Source organism: Podarcis cretensis, assembly GCF_951804945.1.
Source record: "Podarcis cretensis genome assembly, chromosome: 1".
NCBI lineage: Eukaryota > Metazoa > Chordata > Lepidosauria > Squamata > Lacertidae > Podarcis > Podarcis cretensis.
In genome coordinates this window covers 119,157,528-119,180,782 of record NC_137170.1, presented here as the reverse complement: position 1 = coordinate 119,180,782, position 23,255 = coordinate 119,157,528, and the positions used below count along the sequence as shown (strand labels likewise).

The window sequence follows — 23,255 nt, the reverse complement described above, 5'->3', positions numbered from 1 at the left end:
AGCGGGGGAGGGGGTGAACATTTTTTGGGTTGGGTAAAAATTAAAATCTGAAACATTTAAATTCTTATTTTATACAGTGCCCTAAACTGGGTGCTTGCATGCTCTCAGCACACATTCTCCAAAATTCTAGTGAGAACAACAAATAGTCAGAGGAGCAAGTCCCATAGAATTCAATGGTGCTTACTTCTGAATAGACCCACGTAGGATTGCACAGGATATAACAGTTTTTCCCATTTGGCTTTAGGGCATGCATGTGAAATTGCTACATTTAGAATTGCAGTCAATTGGCCTGCTTATCTCATATCTGAGCATGTGTACGGGAGACATCTAAGTACTTCTTTGGCTGCTAGCTTTATCCCTGACTGTGAGAATAATGCTAAGAGGATCAAGCGAATTGTGAGTATTGCTGGCAACTGAAAAAATAAATCCCAAAGCAGAACTGAGATTGGGGTGGTGGTTCTTAAAAAGAAAGAAAGAAAAGAAAATGAAGTATGTTACAGAATTACATTTAATAAAAAGTAAGTGCTCAGAAGGGGCTTCTGAATATTTCTGAGTAAACATGGTTTTGATAGGCCTGCAAGCAAGAATCACAGCTGAGGAAAGAGAGTAGAAAACAGCTTGGTAGACTTCAGTCAGTGACTATTTTCTCTTCTTCTGCACGGGCCACTTTCAGCAGAGTGTGGGAGATTCAGATCACAGATGTGCTCAGCCAAGTTTCTCTGACAAAGTCATTTGGAACATATCTATTTATTCAAAAAAGCAGTAAGGAATGGGAAGTGAGAAAATTGTGGGTTGATGACTTGATGGAGACATGACTTCCAATGGGTTGAAGACATGGTGTTCAGTTTTTGCATCCTAGATTGCCAGTGAATAGGGATGACCAATAGACAATGAGCTGAACCATTGGTGTACAGCACCAATGCTGTTTTTCTTAAATACCCAGAACAGACCAATGTCCAAGGCTCATTGACCTGGTGATTTGAACAATAAGAGGTTCTGACCCAGTGCTTTAGCAAGCTGGTTAGGTGCGATGAAAGCCATGCCGGTTGACATTAAAGACGCTAGTCAATCAAAAACTTTTAGCAGAATCACACTTTCTGGAGCCTGAAATTGCCAGTTCGAAAGATTTTATCCCTCCATTTAGCCCCGTTTAGGCAGAGACAGATTAACAACACATTAAAGATACAGGCTTGGATCTTAAGATAAGCAAAGTTAAGGAAGTTTCTGGAAGGAAAGCTTACTGGCTGCTGCTCCCAACCTTCAAGCTTCTTTGAAAGGTTTGCTTTGCTGAGGGGATGGAGGAGAGGGAGATGGAAGACTTTCCTTCCATGAACTTTCTTAAATGAGCACATATTCAGATCTAAATCAAGCTATCCCACTTGGTTTTCGCTTTTCAGCCTTGCTGCTGTAACTCGATGAGGCGACCGGCAAAGACAGCCAGTGTTCCAATGATGCAAACTAACATGAAGATGCCAAGCAGAAGGTGATCCACTACCATGGCAACAAACTTCCATTCTTCGGCAGCCTGAGGATGGGGAAAATAAAAAAAGACAAGAGGCAGTTAGAATGATCTTGGGCCTAGTCATTGTTTGCACTAGGGAGTTGGCACTTTTGAGCATTTATGCTTCTCTGTCTTGGAGGAAAAAATATGTTATTCTGTATGTTCTCCATTGCAGGAACAAACTTCAGTATGTAATGCATTCTAATCAAAAACATGTCCTTGCATCATTGTGAGAATGACCTGAAACAGAGGAGTTTGACTATCAAAAAATATGTGTGTGATTTGGTGCCATTTTAGTGCACATTACAGAGTATATGCTGCCCCCTGGCCGGAGCTTGATGCACCGTGAATTATTTTGATGAGTCATTTTGTTAGGCCTTGGGTCACAAGAGGGAGCCAAATACCATAAAGGAGCGTTTGTCCAAATTGCGGCTGAGTGGAAAAGGAGAAGAAACAACAAAAGAGACTCGTGGCAGCTTAGTTTGAGACAAACTGGCTTGTAATGGCATCTGCTTTCATGCCACAGGATTGATTCCTTCTTCCTTTTCGAACAACAGATTAATACCGCCCCTGTTAGGGAGCCAGATATGCAAGAGAGGTTTCCGGCATCAAGGAACAGCGTTTTGGTTCCGTATCAGAAGCAGGTGTGTGTCATCATGGAGGCTATTCTGAGCCCAAGGACTCTGAGGACAAGGGTCCTCAGAGAATCCCCTTTGGCAGGCCTGAGCCTTGACTTGCGCCAGGCCTCACCTTGCCAGAGATCAGTGCTTGCCTCACAACAATAGCCAGGAGATTAATAATGGTATCCCTTAAACCAGGGCTAGGAAAACTGTGGATGTTGTTGAACTCCACCTCCCAGCCACCCCGGCTAGCTCTCTCCACCTCAGCATCAATCCGTTGCTTGCCTGAATACAGTCTAGATTTCAATGGCACAGGTTCACTCATTTAAAACAGATTAAATGGTAAATCTGGACTATTTTAAAAGGATGCCCTCACAAACCCAAATTTGCAGGAAGTGTGCACTGATTTAGGATTTCATCTTTAATCCTGAAACCACTCTTGCTTGTCCACATGCTCTTTCTTCCCCTCTGCACTTAGGAAGCACTTAGGTTTTAGAAAAAAAACACATGCTGTTGATAACTCTTAGTTATCATTCTTTAACAGGTGCATTAGAGACATTACAGCAGAAATGGGGAAGTTGTGGCCGGCCAGATGTTGTTGGACTACGACTCCCATCATCCCTGATCATTGGCCAAGCTGACAGGGGCTGATGGTAGTTGCAACGTCTAGCAGGCCAAAGATTCCCATCTCCTAAAACAGAAGGAAAAGGTCCTTACATTGTTGGATTCCTGGTCTGACTTCATTGTTTCAGCAATGTATTTGATGCCCTCAATAGCACTTTTCACATCTGGGTTTTTGGTGAGCGACGACTGGAAATTGACAGCAGCTGGACTTTGCTTCCCAGAGATTTCAGAAATATCAATGTCTTCAGTAAAAATCTTTTTCTCCTGCTTGTTTCTGGAAGGCCGTTTCATGGTTGAGAAGAACATGACGTTCGGAATCGTCTCGATAAAAATCTGAAAGAAGTTAATATTTGTTTTACAGTCAGTGTCTTTTTTTTTAAATAATAAAAAAATAAGAATGAAAACAAGGGGCAAATATGTTCTCCATCTTGGCCTCAGAATAAAAAGGTTTCCTTTCTGAGGTTTGGGCTTTCTTCTGCTTGTGATGCCTGAGGCCCCAGGAAGCTGTCTGAGTTTTTCAGGTGAACAGAGCTTTAAGACTCATTTAAGTGAAACCACATACAGATGGATACTAACCCCAAGTAATGCACCGTTATCAAATCAGCATGTGAAGCTGGAACTCTGCTGACTTGATCAGTTTAGGATCCAGATGTTGTTTTTATTATTATCTTATCCGTATTGGGTGGGCCTCCACTGGCTCCAAAAGGACTTTCCTTCTTCACTCCTTCCCCTAGCCCTGCCGAGGCCTCCCAAAAAAGCACAGGCTGTTGCTGGATGCGGGAGTCAGTAGAAACTATGCACAACCAGATTGCCTTCGACTCACACTAGTGTGACCACCCCCCCTTTATTCATTTGTGAGCAGTGATGCTACCAGGACAGGACTATGAGGCAGAAGTCACCTATTCAGCAAAACAGAGGTATAGCTTAGTTGGTTAGAACATGGTGCTGATAACAAGAAGGTTACTGGTTTGATCCCTGTAATAGACAGGGGGTTGGAATAGATGATCGTCAGGGTCCCTTCCAACTCTATGATTCTATAAAAACAAGGAGGCCCCAAAATTCACCAGGCCAGGCTTACTACTGCCTAAGTATGTCAAATAATACACATTCCCCCTCTAAAGACCCTGTAAGGCCATTAAGTCCAGACTAAGCTAAATTTCTGTCCATGGAGTTTTCTTGGCAGGGATACTGTAGCAGCTTGCCGGTTCCGGCTCCAGGTAGATCACATTTAGACAAAACTCTCCACTATGACCTGTCTGTCTTGGGTGGCCCTGCACACCATAGCTCATAGCTTCTAAAAGACGCCTGCTTATTGGGAGAAAAGTGATGACAAACCTAGACAGTATCTTAAAAAGCAGAGACATCACCTTGCTGACAAAGGTCCATATAGTTAAAGCTATGGTTTTCCCAGTAGTGATGTATGGAAGTGAGAGCTGGACCATAAAGAAGGCTGGTTGCCGAAAAATTGATGTTTTTGAATTATGGTGCTGGAGGAGACTCCTGAGAGTCCCATGGACTGCAAGAAGATCAAACCTATCCATTCTGAAGGAAATCAGCCCTGAGTGCTCACTGGAAGGACAGATCCAATACTTTGGCCACCTCATGAGAAGAGAAGACTTCCTGGAAAAGACCCTGATGTTGGGAAAGATGGAGGGCACAAGGAGAAGGGGACAACAGAGGACAAGATGGTTGGACAGTGTTCTCAAAGCTACGAACATGATTTTGACCAAACTGCGGGAGGCAGTGGAATACAGGAGTGCCTGGCGTGCTCTGGTCTATGGGGTCACAAAGAGTCGGGCACAACTAAACGACTAAACAACAACATCAAGGCTAAATTTACCTAACTGCACTAGTAAATTCCAGAAGAAAACGAAGTCTGAAATGTGGGGGAATGACTGGTTAAGTATTGCAGTCCATAAAGAAATATCAGTGTTTCTGTCAGCTTGCCTGTTTCTTTCTTTTCCTCCTTTTGGAAAACTTTCCCCAAAATCTTTAAGTTATAATGCATAAATAGGCAATGTTGTCATGCTCTAAATTTGTGGCTGTTTTTGTCCCAGAGCTGCTCCCTACGTTAATGGAACACACCCAGTACTAGTATTATGGGAGAGAAAGATAATTTTCTCTCTGTTCTTTCTGTAAAGCATACATAATTTAGTTGGCACCCAGTTAGCTACTTATAGATCACCTGTTATACCAACTTTAAGAGGTCATTTAGTGACTCTTTCCATTGAAAGAGTGAGAGACGATCTCTTCCCTCTTTTGCCTATCCTTTGCTCCTTATTTGAGTTTAGCAGTTTAGATATTCTAAACTTGTCTTTATAGTTGAAAAAGACAAGTTTAGAATATCTATCTGATCCATCTTGCACCCTTTCCCCCTCATATTGAAAACTGAAATTAAACTGGTACCTTGGAGACATAAGACAGGGCCATGGGTGAATTAGGATTTGAACACAGATCCAACACTTTGTTGATCTTTATCCTATAAAGCAGGGATGGCCCTTCAGATGTTGTTGGAGTACAACTCCCATCATCCATGACCCCTGTGGTCATGCTGGCTAGGGGCTGATGGGAGTTGGAGACTGGAGGGTCTCAGGTTCTCCCCATTTTTGCTATAATAAATGCCACCAGGTCCGAGGCAGCAATAATAATAATAATAATAATAATAATAATAATAATAATAATAATTTATTATTTGTACCCCGCCCATCTGGCTGGGTTTCCCCAGCCACTCTGGGCAGCTTCCAACAAAGATTAAAAGTACACTAAAATGTCACATATTAAAAACTTCCCTGAACAGCCCAGCCTTTTCTATTAACCCTGTGTTCTGTTCTGAGCTTTGCAACTGTTCCAGGGGACATGTTTCTGACTATAGCTTAGGGTTGCTATACGTCCGGAATTTTCAGGACATAGCCAGTATTCAGTCCCCTTAAGCAGCGTCCGGGCAAAAATCGCTGAAATGTCCAGGGAAAACCCATAGATATGGCAGCCCATGTCCAGATTTTCACTTTTTGAAATATGGCAACCCAACTATAGCTCATCTCACCTTCCTCACCCACTGCGGCATCGTGTGAGTACTTGGAGATCGGTGGTGGGTATTGATCACAATGACAGTGATGATGATGGAAGCTATGACGAAGACCATGGTGAACAGCATGTATTTGCCAATCAAGGGCACTGCGCTAGAAGTGGAAGGAATCAGCTCTACAATGACCAGAAGAAACACCGTCAAAGAGAGCAGGACAGAAATGCTCAGAGTCATCTTCTCCCCTGTGACAAAGAGTGAACAAAGAACGTGATTTTTTTAAATAACAATTTAAAATAAATAAATCTTAAACTCATTTTTTAGTATTCTTTTGAATTATTTTATTTATAATTTTCAATTTTATACATTTCAGTAATTTTATAATCATTTTAACATTTCAAAACTTGACTCCTTCCCCCCTCTTTCTGCAGTTCCTTAAATCTATTTTTTAAATATTTTCTGCATATCCAAATTAACTTAATTTGCTCATTTATTCATCTACTTTAAATATATGCTCTTAAAAAAACCTGCAGGTTATTGCAATAATCCTGCATATGTCCTTATCTGTTTATACTCAAACTCATTTATAAAAAAATACAAAAACACAACTGGATAGAAAAAAGAAAAAGAGAAAAGAATAGCGAAAGAATAATGAAAAAAGACCCTTTATCACATTTATGTTGTGAATATTATATTGTTTACCCACACACAGCGAGGCAGATTCTCCCAGCTCTCATCTGGGTGCTTACTTACCCAGACAGAGGGCCTTCTTGGTAGTGGCACCCGCCCTGTGGAATGCCCTCCCATCAGATGTCAAGGAGATAAACAACCACAGTGGTACCTCTGCTTATGAACTTAATTCGTTCCGGAGGTCCATTCTCATCCTGAAACTGATCTTAACATGAGGTTCCATTAGCAAAAGCGCTCATCCCGCTGTGCTTCCACTTGCATCCCGGAGCAAAGTTCGCATCTGGGAGCAACTACCATATTTTCTGCTTTATAAGACTCACTTTTTCCCTCCTAAAAAGTAAGGGGAAATGTGTGTGCGTCTTATGGAGCGAATGCAGGCTGCGCAGCTATCCCAGAAGCCAGAACAGCAAGAGGGATTGCTGCTTTCACTGCTCAGCGATCCCTCTTGCTGTTCTGGCTTCTGAGATTCAGGATATTTTTTTTCTTGTTTTCCTCCACCAGAAACTAGGTGCGTCTTGTGGTCTGGTGCATCTTATAAATAGAAAAATACGGAACTTCCAGGTTGGCGCAGCTCATAACCCAACGCGTGCGCAACCATAAACGTTCGTATCCAGAGGTACCACTGCATCTGACTTTTAGAAGACATCTGAAGGCAGCCCTGTTTAGAGAAGTTTTCAATGTTTGATGTTTTATTGTGTTTTTAATATTTTGTTGGGAGCTGCTCAGAGTGGCTGGGGAAACCTAGTTAGATGGTCAGAGTATAAAATTATTATTATTATTATTATTATTATTATTATTATTATTATTAAATTATTTTTCTCCTAGTCTCCCACCCTGAAAGATCCTTCCTACCCTGCCTTTTTTGTAGGGACCTCCCACCTCCAACTGTCCCCCTCCTGTGTGTGCCCTCCTATATATATATATCTGATGTGAATCAGATGGGATAAGAGGCAGAGAGAGGCTTTCGCAATGGCCGATAACAGATAAAACTACTTCTCCAATGGGGAAGCCAAATTAAGGGACAAGCTACCATGTAATTTCCTAAGCCGCCATCAAAACAGATGAATAATCAAGGTAGGCCAGAAGAGGGCAGGTTGTTCCCCCTGGCTGTGAGTCACAGTACAGTGGTACCTCGGGTTAAGAACTTGCATCGTTCTGGAGGTCCATTCTTAACCTGAAACCGTTCTTAACCTGAGGTACCACTTTAGCTAATGGGGCCTCCCGCTGCCACCGCACGATTTCTGTTCTCATCCTGAAGCAAAGTTCTTAACCCGAGGTACTATTTCTGGGTTAGCAGAGTCTGTAACCTGACGCATCTGTAACCTGAAGCGTTTGTAACCCAAGGTACCACTGTATCCCACATACCTGAATCTGTAGGCAGGTAAAACACTAATCCGGTTAGGAAAGAGAAGAGGAGGCAAGGGATGATGACATTGACGATGAAGTAGAGAGGCAACCGCTGCAACACAAAGTGATAGGTGATGTCCAGGTAAGGTGTGGTAGGGCAGCAGGCGTAGGTAACCCAGTGCTTCCAGCCTCGGTAATCTTTCATGACCCATTCTCCGCTGGGCATGAAGTTACTCAGATCTGGGCGGTCACTTTCCTGAGAGGAGAATGAATGCCATTAACATAATATCTAAGGCCCGATGCTCCTTTACATTCAGGAAACATTCGGTTCCATTTAAATACACTGTAAAACCAATATCTCCTTTTGTTGTCAGGATAAAATAAACGCTTAGCCTGTTTTTCTGAGGGGGCGAGAAGTTACAGGGACCCAGGGTTTACCAAGGTTTGGTTTCGTTTGCGAGGGTTATAGCATTTTTGCAATATGGTTATTTATTTGCAAATGTATAGGCTGAGCATAAAGGTAAAGGGACCCCTGACCATTAGGTCCACTCATGACCGACTCTGGGGTTGCGGCGCTCATCTCGCTTTGCTGGCTGAGGGAGCCGACGTACAGCTTCTGGGTCATGTGGGCAGCATGACTAAGCCGCTTCTGGAGAACCAGAGCAGTGCACGGAAACACCATTTACCTTCCCGCCGGAGCGGTACCTATTTATCTACTTGCACTTTGACATGCTTTCGAACTGCTAGGTGGGCAGGAGCAGGGACCGAGCAACGGGAGCTCACCCCGTCGTGGGGATTCGAACCGCTGACCTTCTGATTGGCAAGTCTGATTGGCAACCCACAGCGCCACCCGCGTCCCTATTTGTGTATATACTGGCCATAGGTGCCAACTCCCTGGGGCTCTGGCTGTCTAAGCACCCACATAATTCCTCATGAAGGGGCTACGTAAAGGTAAAGGTAAAGGGACCCCTGACCATTAGGTCCAGTCGTGGCCGACTCTGAGATTGCGGCACTCATCTCGCTTTATTGGCCGAGGGAGCCGGCGTACAGCTTCCGGGTCATGTGGCCAGCATGACTAAGCCGCTTCTGGCAAACCAGAGCAGCGCATGGAAACGCCGTTTACCTTCCCGCTGGAGCGGTACCTATTTATCTACTTGCACTTCATGCTTTTGAACTGCTGAGTTGGCAGGAGCAGGGACCGAGCAATGGGAGCTCACCCCGTCACTGCTTCCACATCCAGTCTCCAGAAAGACAGTCCCTTAAAAGGTTTCCAGAGCCTAAACTCTGCTCTTTGTGCCTTGGTCTAAAATGGCACTTCATACAATCTAAGCACATTGCTTCCCCACAGAATCTTGGGGGCCGTAGTGTACTCCTCATGGCGCTATAGCTCCCAGCACCCTTAACAAACTACAACCCCAAGCTTCTCTGCAGAAGCCATGCGCTTTGAACACATGGTGTATATAGCAGCTGGGAAAGAGGAACGTCTGCCCTTCCCAAAATCTTTCAGTTATTTCCTACCCATTAAGCAAACTTAAGAAAAATGGAGAGACAGTTAGTTCCCATGGAAACACATCTCCAGGCTATTCACACTCTTTTGCCACATCTGTGGGCCGGCCAGGTATTTCCTCAGAGCAACCCACATGGTAGCCCCGCTGACAGAAACTGCATAAGAAACTGATAACAATATGTAATTTCCCCCTATGCACAGTGTTTAAAAGAACACTTGAAAAAGAAAGAACTATGCAGCTTGTATATCTATTTGCTCAAAAAAAAAAAAATCCCTACCTAAATAAACTCCACACACCAAACAATATATCATGCAAATATATGAAGGTGTGTGTGTAGGGGAGTGCTACCCCTCCCCGGCAAAAAAGAAAAGAAGAAGAAAGTAAATAAATATTTAAAAGGTTAGAACTTTTCACAAGTAGCAAAGATGAATAAAAGCAGCTTGGCACAGATATCCAATGAGGTTTCGAAAGAGCTTTGTGTCTCATTCTATGACTCTAACAAGGCCTTAGGATTCTTGAATTGCAGCCCCCATCCCTCAGTACAACAAAATGGCTGGAAGTGCAACAGCAGGGAACAGTCAGTTTGCAACCTAATGCCACAAACTGGCAGGACAACGGGGAGGAGGAAAAGGAGAAACAGGATTGCAGTGAAGGGTGTAGCTGGGACTGGGACATACCGGGACAAGTAGGAAGGGCTCATAGGGTGAAGGAAGATGAGGGTGAAGGAACCAGGACCCAACACCAGAGCCAGAGGGGCATAGGGAGCAGTGGTGCTCCAGGAGGCTGAGGCAGGCAAGGGCTCACAGCCCATCTCCCTAGCTGGCCAGGTGGGGCTCGCTAGCTCTAGGAGGAGGGGTGTGTTTCCTCCCTTGGAGCAGGTGAGGGTCACCTGCCTCATCAGGCCCAGGTGCTGCAATCAGCCTGCAGAGTCCAACAGGGAAGCAGAGCTGAGGGCTGTGTCTCCTCAACTGCCCATGTTGATGGACCTCAGCTTGGATGCTCTGGGATCTCTGAGGGAATTTGGACATGTGGATTGTCCCTTGACCGGAGACTTGCTGCCAGGTAAGCCACAGGTTTGGGGCACCGAAAGGTTAATTCTGTTAGTATTGAAGTCAGCTAGCTAAGAGAGGTATGGGGTGGAGGTGTTTGCTTAGCAACCAGGGAGAGTGGCATGACGGTTTGCTGAGGTAACACATGTGGAGTTCTGAGGGAGGGCTCCTCTGTATGCTTGGTTCGGCGTCTCTGTGCCATATACAAGGCAGGCAAAAACTCCCTGTCCTTTTCTCCTCAGATTATGTGCTGCTTTTGTTCAGTGTTATCAGGATTTCTTTTCTCTCTGGGCTCTGTCTTCATTATTTAAGCGGCTTTGCCAATGAAGACAAATGACTTTTGACACCGAGGGAAGCTTCAAAAGCCCTTCAAGCACAGGACTGTCCTCCAAAGTAGGAACACAGAGGAACTCTTTTCCAGCATAAGGGCCCCATTCCTCAATACCAAAACACAAAGGGCCTTTGGACCCTGGTCCTTGTCTCATATGCCCAGATGTTACCTACCGGAAAGATGGCGACCATTGTGCCATCGTATGTCCATGTTCCCAACTTCATACTACAGTTCTGCTCATCAAATGGAAAGTGGGTGACTATAATTTCACAGTAGCTTTTGAAAATGGCTGGAGGAGTCCAAGTGATGTGACCTGTATAGTCTAAGAGTACTTTGGTATCCTGGACGATAGCAAAATCTCCATCTGCACTGTAAAAGGAAAGAGATGAACACCAGCGCTGTGAATCCTATTCATTTTCACTAGCAAATGAGACACAGCAGCTACCGACAACTTTGGGAAGGCTGAGGGTTAATTTAACAGTGGAGTTCTATACAGTGGTACCTCAGGTTACATACGCTTCAGGTTACATACTCCGCTCACCCAGAAATAGTGCTTCAGGTTAAAAACTTTGCTTCAGGTTGAGAACAGAAATCGTGCGGTGGCAGCAGCAGGAGGCCCCATTAGCTAAAGTGGTGCTTCAGGTTAAGAACAGTTTCAGGTTAAGTATGGACCTCCGGAATGAATTAAGTACTTAACCCGAGGTACCACTGTACAGTTATTATATGCAGTTTCCAGTGTTGAACGTGGGCTAACCCGGTCACACCAACCAAATGCAAAACTACTACTCCATATTTTGTTTCTTGTTTGATCTGAAATACAGCAAATGTCTTGCATCTGCTTGAAGACATGTTGGGGGGGGGGGGACAGAAGTCGGAGACAGGAACTTCCTGTCTGCCCTTTCCAGTTCTTTGGCAATTTTTTTTCATAGCACATAGGGTTTATATTTCACTTTTTCTTCCCAAATGAAGCCCAAAGCTGCAACAGCCAACACAAGAACATCTCAATCCCCACCAGCAAAACAAAACTATCAGAATATTCAGTACAACAAAGCAAGTCAAATTGACACTCATGTCAAAACAATAAATCCATTCATCTGATAAAAATTTATTCAACTCCAATTGTCCACCATTTGGCCTTGGTATGCCCATCTGATGTGCCCATACTAAGCTTAATTTGTACAGTGATGGGTCTCATCTCAGGGAGATGATCGTGGCCACTGATGAGTAAACCTGAATATTCTTCTACCTCTGTGACCCAAATTTCTTCATCCTCACATGCAGTTGGAACCTAAGTCATCCCTCAAATGTGCGGGGATGACAGCTTCTGCACTTCCTGACCATTGAATATGCTGGCTGGGACTGATGGTGCCTTGAATCCGAAAACCTCTGGAAAGTCACAAGTTCCTTAGCTTTGCCCTAGTGTTCCTCTTGCAGACCCTTATCTGCCAGCCCGTAAGTGCCCACGACAGCCATGGGTAGCATCAGGAATTATGCAAAACAAAGCAGCGCACAGAAATGCCGTTTACCTTCCCACTGGAGAAGTACCTATTTATCTACCTGCACTTTGACATGCTTTTGAACTGCTAGGTTGGCAGGGACCGAGCAATGGGAGCTCAGCCCGTTGCAGTGATTGGCAGGCCCTAGGCTCTGTGGTTTAGACCACTTGGCTAAAGTTAGCTGGAGCTACTGGGGGGAAATGCTCTCATCGCAATTACGTAGTCACATACAGCACCTGGACTCATTTGCAGCCTTGCTATGTGACTGCTGAACAATTAACATGAAAGAACCTTACTTACTTGTTGTACAAAACCAAGTCTGGACGCCAGAGCTTGCTTGAGGCGACGCGAATTTGTTTCACACCACCATAATCTTCTGGCTTCCATTTCAGGTTTACATCTATCCATTGCTAGAAAATGAATTTAAGAGAGTTTAAAAACAAACAAACGCCCCAACAACTCTTTCCTCTAGTGTGGAAGGCAGTGGCGTAGCGTGGGTTATCAGCACCCGGGGCAAGGCAAGTAATTTGCGCCCCCTGACCCATGGATTTGCGCCCCCTAACCCGTGGATTTCCCTAACCCCCAGATGTTGCGCCCGGTGCGGCCGGCCCCCCCTGCACCCCCCATGCTACGCCACTGGTGGAATGTAAGCCTAAAACAGAGCACTTATTTTATGGGGTGAAAAAATTCTGCAACTTATTTTGCCCTGTGTTCATGGTAACTGGAATAATTACTTGAAACTAACATGGCCATTAGGGGACGCAGGTGACGCTGTGGGTTAAAGCCTCAGCGCCTAGGGCTTGCCGATCGAAAGGTCGGCGGTTCGAATCCCTGCGGCGGGGTGCGCTCCCGCTGCTCGGTCCCAGCGCCTGCCAACCTAGCAGTTCGAAAGCACCTCCGGGTGCAAGTAGATAAATAGGGACCGCTTACCAGCGGGAAGGTAAACGGCGTTTCCGTGTGCGGCTCTAGCTCGCCAGAGCAGCGATGTCACGCTGGCCACGTGACCCGGAAGTGTCTCCGGACAGCGCTGGCCCCTGGCCTCTTAAGTGAGATGGGCGCACAACCCCAGAGTCTGTCAAGACTGGCCCGTACGGGCAGGGGTACCTTTACCTTTACCTTTAACATGGCCATTTCCTTTTTGAGAACGAATATCTGTATGTACAGTACCCGTTATCAGCAATTCTCTGGCCACATTCACCATACATTTAAGGTGCTATGATACCACTTTAACTAGTCATGTCTTCTCTCAAAGAATTTTGGGAGCTGTTGTTTGTTAAGGGTGCTGAGAGTTTTTAAAAGACGCCTAGGCCCCCGAGCTAGAATTCCCAGAGTGCTGTAACAATAAATCCTTCTTCACAGGGAACTCTGGGAACTGCAGGGAGTTCTGTGAGGGAAATGTGTGTGTCTCTTAACAACACTCTCAGCACTCCTGAACTACAGCTCCTGGAATTATTTGGGGGAAGCCATGACTGGTTAATGTGGCATCATAGTGCCTTAAATGCATGGTGTGAAAGTGGTGGCCTCTATAGTTAAAATCAGTGCAGTTCTGAAAGGTTAGGTCTGCCATCTTGATACAAAATGGCATCCAATTTCATCCCAAAATAGATGAAAACCTGTCCACATTGTGCAAGATTGGCTTAAGACGTCTTACGAGGTGTCCAAATGCATAGTGAACAAACAGACAAGCTTGTTAAATGTGCAGTAGATTAATGAAAAGGGTGACAAAGAATTACCTGTTTTAGACGCACGTTGGTTGCTACAATCTGATTCACTTCATCCTTAAGAGAGCAAAACACTAAGATTAAGGGGATTGATCTTAGCAGGCAAAATGTACAGTAAGACTTACTGGTACTATTATTACTATTCTGCTACTATTCCTGACTTTTCCACCCTATTCCTTTCTTCCCATATAAAAATGTAGATTGTAAATGCCTGCTTTGTTTTAGTCTGCATACATGTCGTACACTTAAATCATGCAACTGTCCCTGAAGAATTCCGGGAGCTGTTTGTAAAGGGTGCTTGGAACTGTAGCTCTGTGACGGAAAAACTACAGTTCCCAGAATTATTTCCGCGAAGCCATGTGCTTTAAATGTGCTTTCATGGTACACTGATGGCACTGTATAAGGACACTTTATTGTGGACTCAATGCTGCAGAAATACCCTACAGGAATGTTAAATTTGTTTTTGTTTTTTTAATTTGCATTTTATTTATTTGTTAACATTCTTATATTACATCAGTAAACGTTGTCATATTACATTACAGGACTCACTATAATATAATTTCCAACATGTATACAAAAATTATATACAAATTTTATATACCTAGAACAAAAAAAAGAAAGAACAAAGAGAAAAAACAAAAACAATTCCCCCCAAAAATCATATACATACCAACACACTAGACTTCCTGTCTTTTCCGTTGTATATTCCTTTCTTACAAATGAATGTACTCTTATTATTGTATATTTCTTTACATATTATCTAATACATTCCTATGTCAATATGTGCTCTTAGTCTTATTTCTCAACTCGGTCTCACTCCAACGTCAAACAAATGCTAGCGTAGATAGCAAAACTTTACTGTATTTTTGAACATATGTTTTATAACTATCCCACTTTTCCATAAATTTTTGTTTTGAATTGCCTCTCAGGGTATTTGTTAACTGCGCCATTTCAGCAGATTCTTGTAGCTTGTTGGGGGGTTATATTTTGATGAGGACAATGTTGAGTAGACATCATGGAAAGCTTTCAATGGTTAGCCAAGTTGTCTGTCGGTTAGATCTGCACACATTTCCACTTGATAACTTTGGGACAACTTTGTTGGACAAAATCAAAGTTACTTGAACTTAATTCTCATTGAAATCAATGGAACAGGCTAGGTATTATTTAAATCACATTGATATCAAAGGGGACTAAGTTCAACTGATTTAGCCCAGATCCAACCCTACATAAAAACACACATACACACAATCTGCTGCCTAGTTAAAGGGGTGCACCATTTTAGTTGGTTAAACTGTTTATAACCAACGAATCAATTAAACATTACACCCTTCAAATAATTAAAACTGCTGCTTATTACTACTACAACTAACAATAATAATGGAATAATTGAAATTTGTACTATACCACATTGATCAACTGGATAAGCTGTAGTCCAACGGTAACGTTAACACTTTCAAGGTGGTTGCTTACTGGACGAATAACTTCATTATAATGCTCAAATAAATGGGCAACCAGACGAGTTTCATGATCAGAACCCAGGACCAGAACAACTGCAGGACAATATAGAGCAAGACTTGTTAATTTGGTGTTGCAAAATTACTATTATTTCATCCTATTCCTGTAAAAGAGTCTGGAGTTTGGACAGAAAAGCATTAATGGGTCCAGAAAGTCTGATAAAAGTTGGGCAAATCTGCTGGCAAAGCCTGGGTTTACCTTCTTTTGTGACCGAAATTGCTGGCTAAATGACTAATAGATGCATAGTGAATAGCTAGGAAAAAGCTGGAAACTTCTGTACTATTGTGTGCTAAATGGGAACATACCTTTTGCCATAAAGTAAACCTGCATTCTGAGATAGTTTTGAAGTAGGGAGACTGAGAAAACTGCAGAAGGAGGGGTGAGCTGAATTTTGAGGCTTTCTATCTGGGGACATAGAGATGCCACTCTCTGGAGAAATAGATGTTCAGTGTTAGAGTTTTTAAGCTTCCTCCTCCACCTATGCCCAATTCACATCTTATCTGACTATATAATAAAATTGTAAAGTGTCGTCGCTCTGTTTTTATTGTCTGTTTTCCAAGGTTCCAAAGGCAGGTTGCTCTGTGAAAACAGTGTGCTAATGGGTGGGGGGGGGTGCAGAAGTGAGCAAGGGCAGGTGTAGTCCTCTGGTGGCAGGCCAGAGGGAAAGAGAAGAAATTGGGGAGGGATAAGTGAAGCTGGGGGTAAAGGGGGCATTTGAAGAAATAAGAGGGAAGGAGGTGTGTGTGACAGTTTTAGGCTGCTAGTGATGTTGGAGGGAGAAAGTTGAAGAGGAAGAGGACTTGAAGAGGGGACAGGTTGTGGGGCTGGAGTTAAAGGGGCCATTTGCAGTGATGTGGAGGAGCAAGAGGATACACTGGGAGGAAGGAAGGGGAATAATGGTCAGAGGAAGGTTGTGTCTGTGGTATTTGGTTTAAGAAGGCTTAAAGAAGTAAATCCAACTTCTTAAACCACTGTTTTGCTTTTTTGTTTGGTTTCGAACACAAAGGAAGATAGGTGCATTATGGTTCAACAGTGCTTGTAAACAGGCTAGACAACTTCTTGGTAACATCTACAAAGAGTACAAAGCCTCTGGGGCAACGGTCTTGCCAAAAGAATACTTCCAAGCAAAATCGGCCTACAAGCAAATTCAAAAGGGTGCCAGACTGGAATGGCAAGTGAATCAATGGCGGGCAATTATAGAAGCCTCATCATCACGAAACTCCAGACAATTTTGGCTCCTGGTAAATAAAAGAACTAAAAGATACCCTTTAACTATTATTCCCGCCCCAGTTTGGGAATCTTATTTAAAAAATTACTTTGCCACAACTGACTGTATCGTTAACACAAGAGACGGATTTCAAGATCAGCTTCTCCTCTGGCCCCCCACTGATCCGGAAGACATCCATGACTTGATCGTCAAACTCAAAACAGGGAAAGCGCCTGGGCCAGACCTGATCCCGGCAGAAGCTATAAAATACCACGCGGACTGGTGGGCCAAGGTCCTGGCGACCATGTTTGGTTTGCTTTACAAATGTTGTGGAAAGTCAATGATTAGAAGGAGATGGTGCTATGGTCGTACAAAGACACAGCCCAATCTTATGCATGTTTACTCCATGACAAATCCCATCAAATTTAGTGAGGATTACTCACAGTTAAGTGTGCATTGGGCAGAAGCTGCAGTTTACCACAAGACCTTTGGTAGAACGTCTACATCTTTTTTTGAATGAACTAGAATCCCAAGGAGTTTCACCATTCATAAGTTATTCGTGCTATTTAAAAAGGGACATGGAGGATCCTATTTATGACTGCAAATGCTGCTCTTAAAGAATGCGGATGTCTGTATCTCAGAAAACAAACCATCTCCTATTTCTTCTGCAGACCGGAAAGGTCTAACATTTCAGAGGGTACGTTTAAGACCCATTAACAGTCTTTTGGCAACACATGGAGCTGTCAATCAGTTCTGCTTCCATATCAAACTTCTGTACAAATAGAGGAAAAACATTCACCATATTATATTATACTTTAAGCTTTACCGTATTTATTTCATGTCCCCACATACATTTTAAAAACATCATATTTATTCTTCTTTTTGTTATTTATTATTTAGTGTTTTTTGTTTTGTTTTTTCCCGCTGAAGCTTATTGTTAGTTTTACACCTCATATTTCATTCTTTTCTGGTTGCAGTTTGGGGTTGGGGAAAAGATCTCCAACATATATATATAAAACTGCGTTCAGCTAAAGCTCATCATAAAGCTATAGGAAGAATCTTATCTTTGTAAACACATGCTCTCTCCATCTATAACACACACACACACACACACACACACACACACACACACACACAAACACTCATTGCAACGAGGCAGAAGCCACACCAAAATTATACTGCTGGTTGAAATGATTTACCTGGTCCAAGGAGCAGGAAGATTGGTAGACCGCAGACGTCCATCCCTTTCCCTCTTGTATATAAACACTGGGACTTCCAGAGAGTTCAAGATCTGTTACTGAGTAAAGCTTCGCCACTTCCAACTAGGGCGTTTAGGAAATGTGACCACGGAGTTATTGTTTCACGGCACCTGCTTATGGGGATGGCAGCTGGAAGCCGGCAGAACTGTTTGGAAATGGGAACAGGGTCTATTTTTGCCGAGCGCAAGTCCCCATGGCTCACAGTCAGGATTCTTTTTGTCTAAGTTACACATTCCATTGTCATGTGTGTGTGTGTAGCAACTAGCAACCCAGGTTGAAGACCATTTGTTCCAATCCATGGAAGAAAATGAGGCGCATTCTAAAGAAACTAGACTTTGTGTCAGATTGAGACCCTGAGGCCAGCTTATACCTATTATATTTCCATAGGTTGGGAGCTAGTACATTTTCTCCCCCAGTCAATACAACATTCATCATCAGAAGCAGAACAATCACCGGCCTTTTGGGCTAAGTTCAAGGGTAGAAGCAGAGCAATCAGTTTCTTTCTCTGCAATTTTCTCCAACCCTGCTGCTAAGGTGGAGTTGGCCAAATGGGTTGCTTTTGAGAGCTTCTGTTACATAAGCTTTCTAGCAGTGATTAGTTCCCCCCTGAAACAAAAACAGGAAAGTTGTGATAGCACAAACGCTCAGTGCACTAAAGGCTTTTTCTTCTTATAGTTATATCTAGGGGTTTTGCTCTTCTTATAGTTATATCTAGGGGTTTTGCTCTTTTGCTTTCAGAAAGACATTCAGAGTGTTTTTCACCACCATGTGTAAGTTAGCTCAGGAATTAAGCTGTTTAGGAGATTATTTTCTTCACTGTGTCCTTCCCAGCTTAATGAACCAAAAAAGCCTAATTTCTTTCCCTCCATCATAGACACAGACAGATATGACTACTCAAGGTCCATATGGTTTAGCATCTTTGACTAGTGGCAACTCAAACAGGTATCCTCTGGAAGCTCACAAATAAGTACTACTCTTTGTTGTTGTTTAGTCATTTAGTCATGTCCGACCCCATGGACCAGAGCACACCAGGCACTTCTGTCTTCCACTGCCTCCCGCAGTTTGGTCAAACTCATGCTGGTAGCTTCGAGAACACTATCCAACCATCCCGTCCTCTGTCGTCCCCTTCTCCTTGTGCCCTCCATCTTTCCCAACATCAGGGTCTTTTTCCAGGGAGTCTTCTCTTCTCATGAGGTGGCCAAAGTATTGGAGTCTCAGCTTCAGGATCTGTCCTTCCAGTGAGCACTCAGGGCTGATTTCCTTCAGAATGGATAGGTTTGATCCTCTTGCAGTCCATGGGACTCTCAAGAGTCTCCTCCAGCACCATAATTCAAAAGCATCAATTCTTCGGTGATCAGCCTTCTTTATGGTCCAGCTTTCACTTCCATACTACTACAGTACTACTCTACCCTACTCTTTTATTCCCACTATCTACTAGTGTGAGTTATGCCACCTTTAATTATGGAAGTTCCTAACTATCATGGCTAACAGCAGCTAAACATCTTTTCGGGAAGGAAATTAAGGATAAGGCCCAATCTACTGAATGTCCTTTCAAATGAGCCTTTTCTACACTTTGGCCCCCACAGATGTTGTTGGACTACAACTCACACCATCTCTCATGGCTTAGGTCGGCGGGTGTTGGAATCTGGCAGTATCTGGAGGGCTACAGGTACTACCCCCCCATCCCTTCTATGCTGGAAATTGATCATAGAGAATCAGCTCCAAGACTGGGCACTTCAGAGGGTGTAACTGGTGATGACGGCAGCCCCAGAATATTGTGTGTGGATGCTGGTCATGTGACCAGCATCCTAACTGCTTGGGCTGCAGTTGATTCATGGATTAGATTACTTGTTAAAAAGATCAACTGAAAAGGAGTCACATTAACTAGGGGCCTTTTTAAAAAAAGTTTATTTTTAATATGAACCATGCCAGTGATAGGCCATGTGTTCAAAGGGGCCTCCTCCCTGCACATGAACAATAATGGCTAAACACCACCACGACCACCACTTATAATTATAATTTATTGTTTAAACCCCACCCATCTGGCTGGGTTTCCCCAGCCACTCTGGGCAGCTCCCAACAGAATATTAAACACACGATAAAACATCAAACATTAAAAACTTCCCTAAAAGAGCTGCCATCAGATGTCTTCTAAAAGTCAGATAGTTGTTTATTTCCTTGACATCTGATGGGAGGGCATTCCACAAGGAGGGCGCCACTACCGAGAAGGCCCTCTGTCTGGTTCCCTGCAACCTCACATCTCACAGTGAGGGAACCGCCAGAAGGCCCTTGGCGCTGGATCTCAGTGTCTGGGCTGAATGATGGGGGTGGAGATGCTCCTTCAAGTATACTGGGCCGAGGCCATTTAGGGCTTTAAAGGTCAGCAGCAACACTTTGAATTGTGCTTGTAAACGTACTGGGGTAGAAACTAGGGTAGAAAACAAGTTCCCCTTTTCTTTCATGAGAATCTCAAGGGCAGATTCCTCCTTCAGACAAACCACTGTATTCTCAGCCATTATGGCCAACCCATTTAAAGCACTCTTATGCCACCTTAGCAGTTACGGATCTTTCCTTCCCCCAAAGAATCCTCGGAACTGTGGTTTGTCAAGAGTGCTGAGAGCTGTTAAGAGACCCCTCCCAAAGCTCCCCTTTCACAGATAACAGTTCCCAGGATTCTTTGGGGGAACCCACAACTGTTTAAAGTGATATGATACTGCTTTAAATGTATAATGTGGATGGGGACCAGGTTTTGGGTGGTCTGTTGAGTTAGGAGCCTGGAGATGGGTGGGTTGTGTGCAGCTGCCCCATGTGTTAAGCTACTGACCTGCATGTCCCATGGGGCAGTTGCACACAATTCCAGGCTCATGTCCCAGCAACACCCCCTGCACCTAAGAGCGATAAACATGACTTTCTCCAAAATTGTTAGGGACCAAACTCTAATTTTAAAAAACACTTCCCTGCCCAGACAAGCTCCTTTACTCCATCTCCCCAAGACAAAATCTGAATATTTGAGAATCAGATGCCATTTCCAAATCGGCTTCAACCGCTGTCCGAAGTAAGCCAATGCGAAATGGATACATTTCAAAATGCTTCGAACGATAAACAGGGAATGAAGCAGTCTTAGCAAACCTTTGTTTAAAAAGGGAAAGCATTCTGAATAGGCAGACAGATAGCGGAAAAAAAAAACCCACCGTCCATTTCACCATGATTTTGAGAGCAAGCTTTCCTGAGCAACATTTGACCAGTTCTGCATAGCGTGAGAAAATGCCACATAGCTCTCTATTAGGAGTTTGCAGTGCATTAATCTACAATTACATCGTCCTGAACAGTAACTCAGACGGATTTTATCATGCTTGACGTCCCTCATTTATAGTCATGATTTGTTGTACGGGGTGGGGGGTGGGGGTAAGGGGTGGGGGGGGCGGTGTTTAGCTGAGTGCTTTGCTTGTTATAGAAATGCATAGGGATTGTAGAGCTTGGCAGAGTGGACTCTTGCCTATTCATTAGCTAATTGTAAAAGAGGGGGAGGTGTGCAAGGGCCCAGCGCACGGAAGTGAGAATAATGCAGCCCAGCTCGCACTCCTGCCTCTCCCCACAGAACTGTTTGCCAGCGAGCTCGGCTCTCAGTGTTGAAGGGTTCGAAAGTTCCCTGTGACTGTGGGTGGCTCTTTCTAAAGCTTGATTGACAAGGCAGCCTATGGCTCCTGTGGGTGGTTCTGAGCTCAGTGTGGAAGAGGACTAAATATTGAACCGCAAAGTTTGTTCCCTTTATATACAGGACTCACCTCCTGCTATAAAACAAAAACGAAAGTCTCTGAGGGAGGGAACTGCCACCTCCGAACCAAAAAGAAAGAAAGAAAAGCCTGGTTTGATCGCTAGTTGGAGTTATGGCTAGAACAAGATAGCACACACTTTGGATAAGGATCTCTGAACAGATGCCAGCGTTGTTGAGGAATAATCATTAATTCTGACAGCTGCTCTTAAAAGTGAACAAGACAGTCCCAACTGAAAGCAACAATCTGTTAAAACACGAGGTTCTTCCGCCGATAGTTTCTAATTTCTAATTGGGAGAGCATAGCTGGAAAGAAGGAATCCAATTATCCTAATTGGGCCTCATTTATAATGCACTATTTACCTTCTGGAATGCCGAAATCAACAATTCAGAAGTAAAATCAGGGGGATGTGCTTGTCTGATCTAGTGCAGTTGTAGTATTTTCAAATTCTATATATATATGTATAAAATACATATATATATATATATATATATATATATATATATATATATACATCTATATCTATCTATCTATCTATCTATCTATCTATCTATCTATCATCTATCTATCTATCATCTATATGTGTGCATGTAAAGGGACCCCTGACCATTAGGGCCAGTCGTGACTGACTGTGGGGTTGCAGCGCTCATCTTGCTTTACTGGCCGAGGGAGCTGGTGTACAGCTTCCAGGTCATGTGGCCAGCATGACTAGGCCGCTTCTGGAGAACCAGAGCAGCGCACGGAAACGCTGTTTATCTTCCCGCTGGAGTGGTACCTATTTATCTACTTGCACTTGACATGCTTTCGAACTGCTAGGTTGGCAGGAGCAGGGACCTAGCAATGGGAGCTCACCCTGTCACGGGGATTCGAACCGCGACCACCTGATCGGGAAGCCCTAGGCTCTGTGGTTTAACCCATAGCGCCACCCGCGTCCCATTATAGATAGATAGATAGATAGATAGATAGATAGATATAATGTCAAGAAAATGTCAATCTTCTTCCAGCAATCCTGCTATAGTTGATATTTTGGACTGAACCAGCTGCATCTCTGCTGCTAATTCCCTGGCCTGGAGTTGAGGGGATGGACAAGGGAATTGCATGGCCTGTTAATAGTCTGTGACTTGAGTCAGAGCATCTGAGAAACTAACCTTCTAGAACTGCAGTGACATAAAGGTAAAGGTAAAGGTACCCCTGCCCGTACAGGCCAGTCTTGACAGACTCTGGGGTTGTGCGCCCATCTCACTCAAGAGGCCGGGGGCCAGCGCTGTCCGGAGACACTTCCGGGTCACGTGGCCAGCGTGACATCGCTGCTCTGGCGAGCTAGAGCCGCACACGGAAACGCCGTTTACCTTCCCGCTGGTAAGCGGTCCCTATTTATCTACTTGCACCCGGAGGTGCTTTCGAACTGCTAGGTTGGCAGGCGCTGGGACCGAGCAGCGGGAGCGCACCCCGCCGCAGGGATTCGAACCGCCGACCTTTCGATCGGCAAGTCCTAGGCGCTGAGGCTTTAACCCACCTCCTTTACACCTCCTTTACACTTAGGCAGGACGAATGACCTACACACACACATAAGATGAGGGGGACACCTGGAT

General features: G+C 44.0%; 1 protein-coding gene across 1 annotated transcript; it reads right to left on the bottom strand.

The window, feature by feature from the left end:
• Positions 1–731: 731 nt before the first annotated feature.
• CHRNA1 (cholinergic receptor nicotinic alpha 1 subunit) lies at positions 732–18,034 on the bottom strand. Its single transcript, XM_079980664.1, has 9 exons — positions 17,831–18,034; positions 15,314–15,459; positions 13,922–13,966; positions 12,489–12,598; positions 10,866–11,061; positions 7,823–8,060; positions 5,789–6,012; positions 2,839–3,078; positions 732–1,525 (listed from the first exon to the last, which is right to left on the bottom strand). The coding sequence occupies exons 1-9, from the start codon at positions 17,871–17,873 to the stop codon at positions 1,394–1,396; spliced, it is 1,374 nt and encodes a 457-aa protein (XP_079836790.1). The 5' UTR covers positions 17,874–18,034; the 3' UTR covers positions 732–1,393.
• Between the last annotated feature and the right edge of the window lie 5,221 nt (positions 18,035–23,255).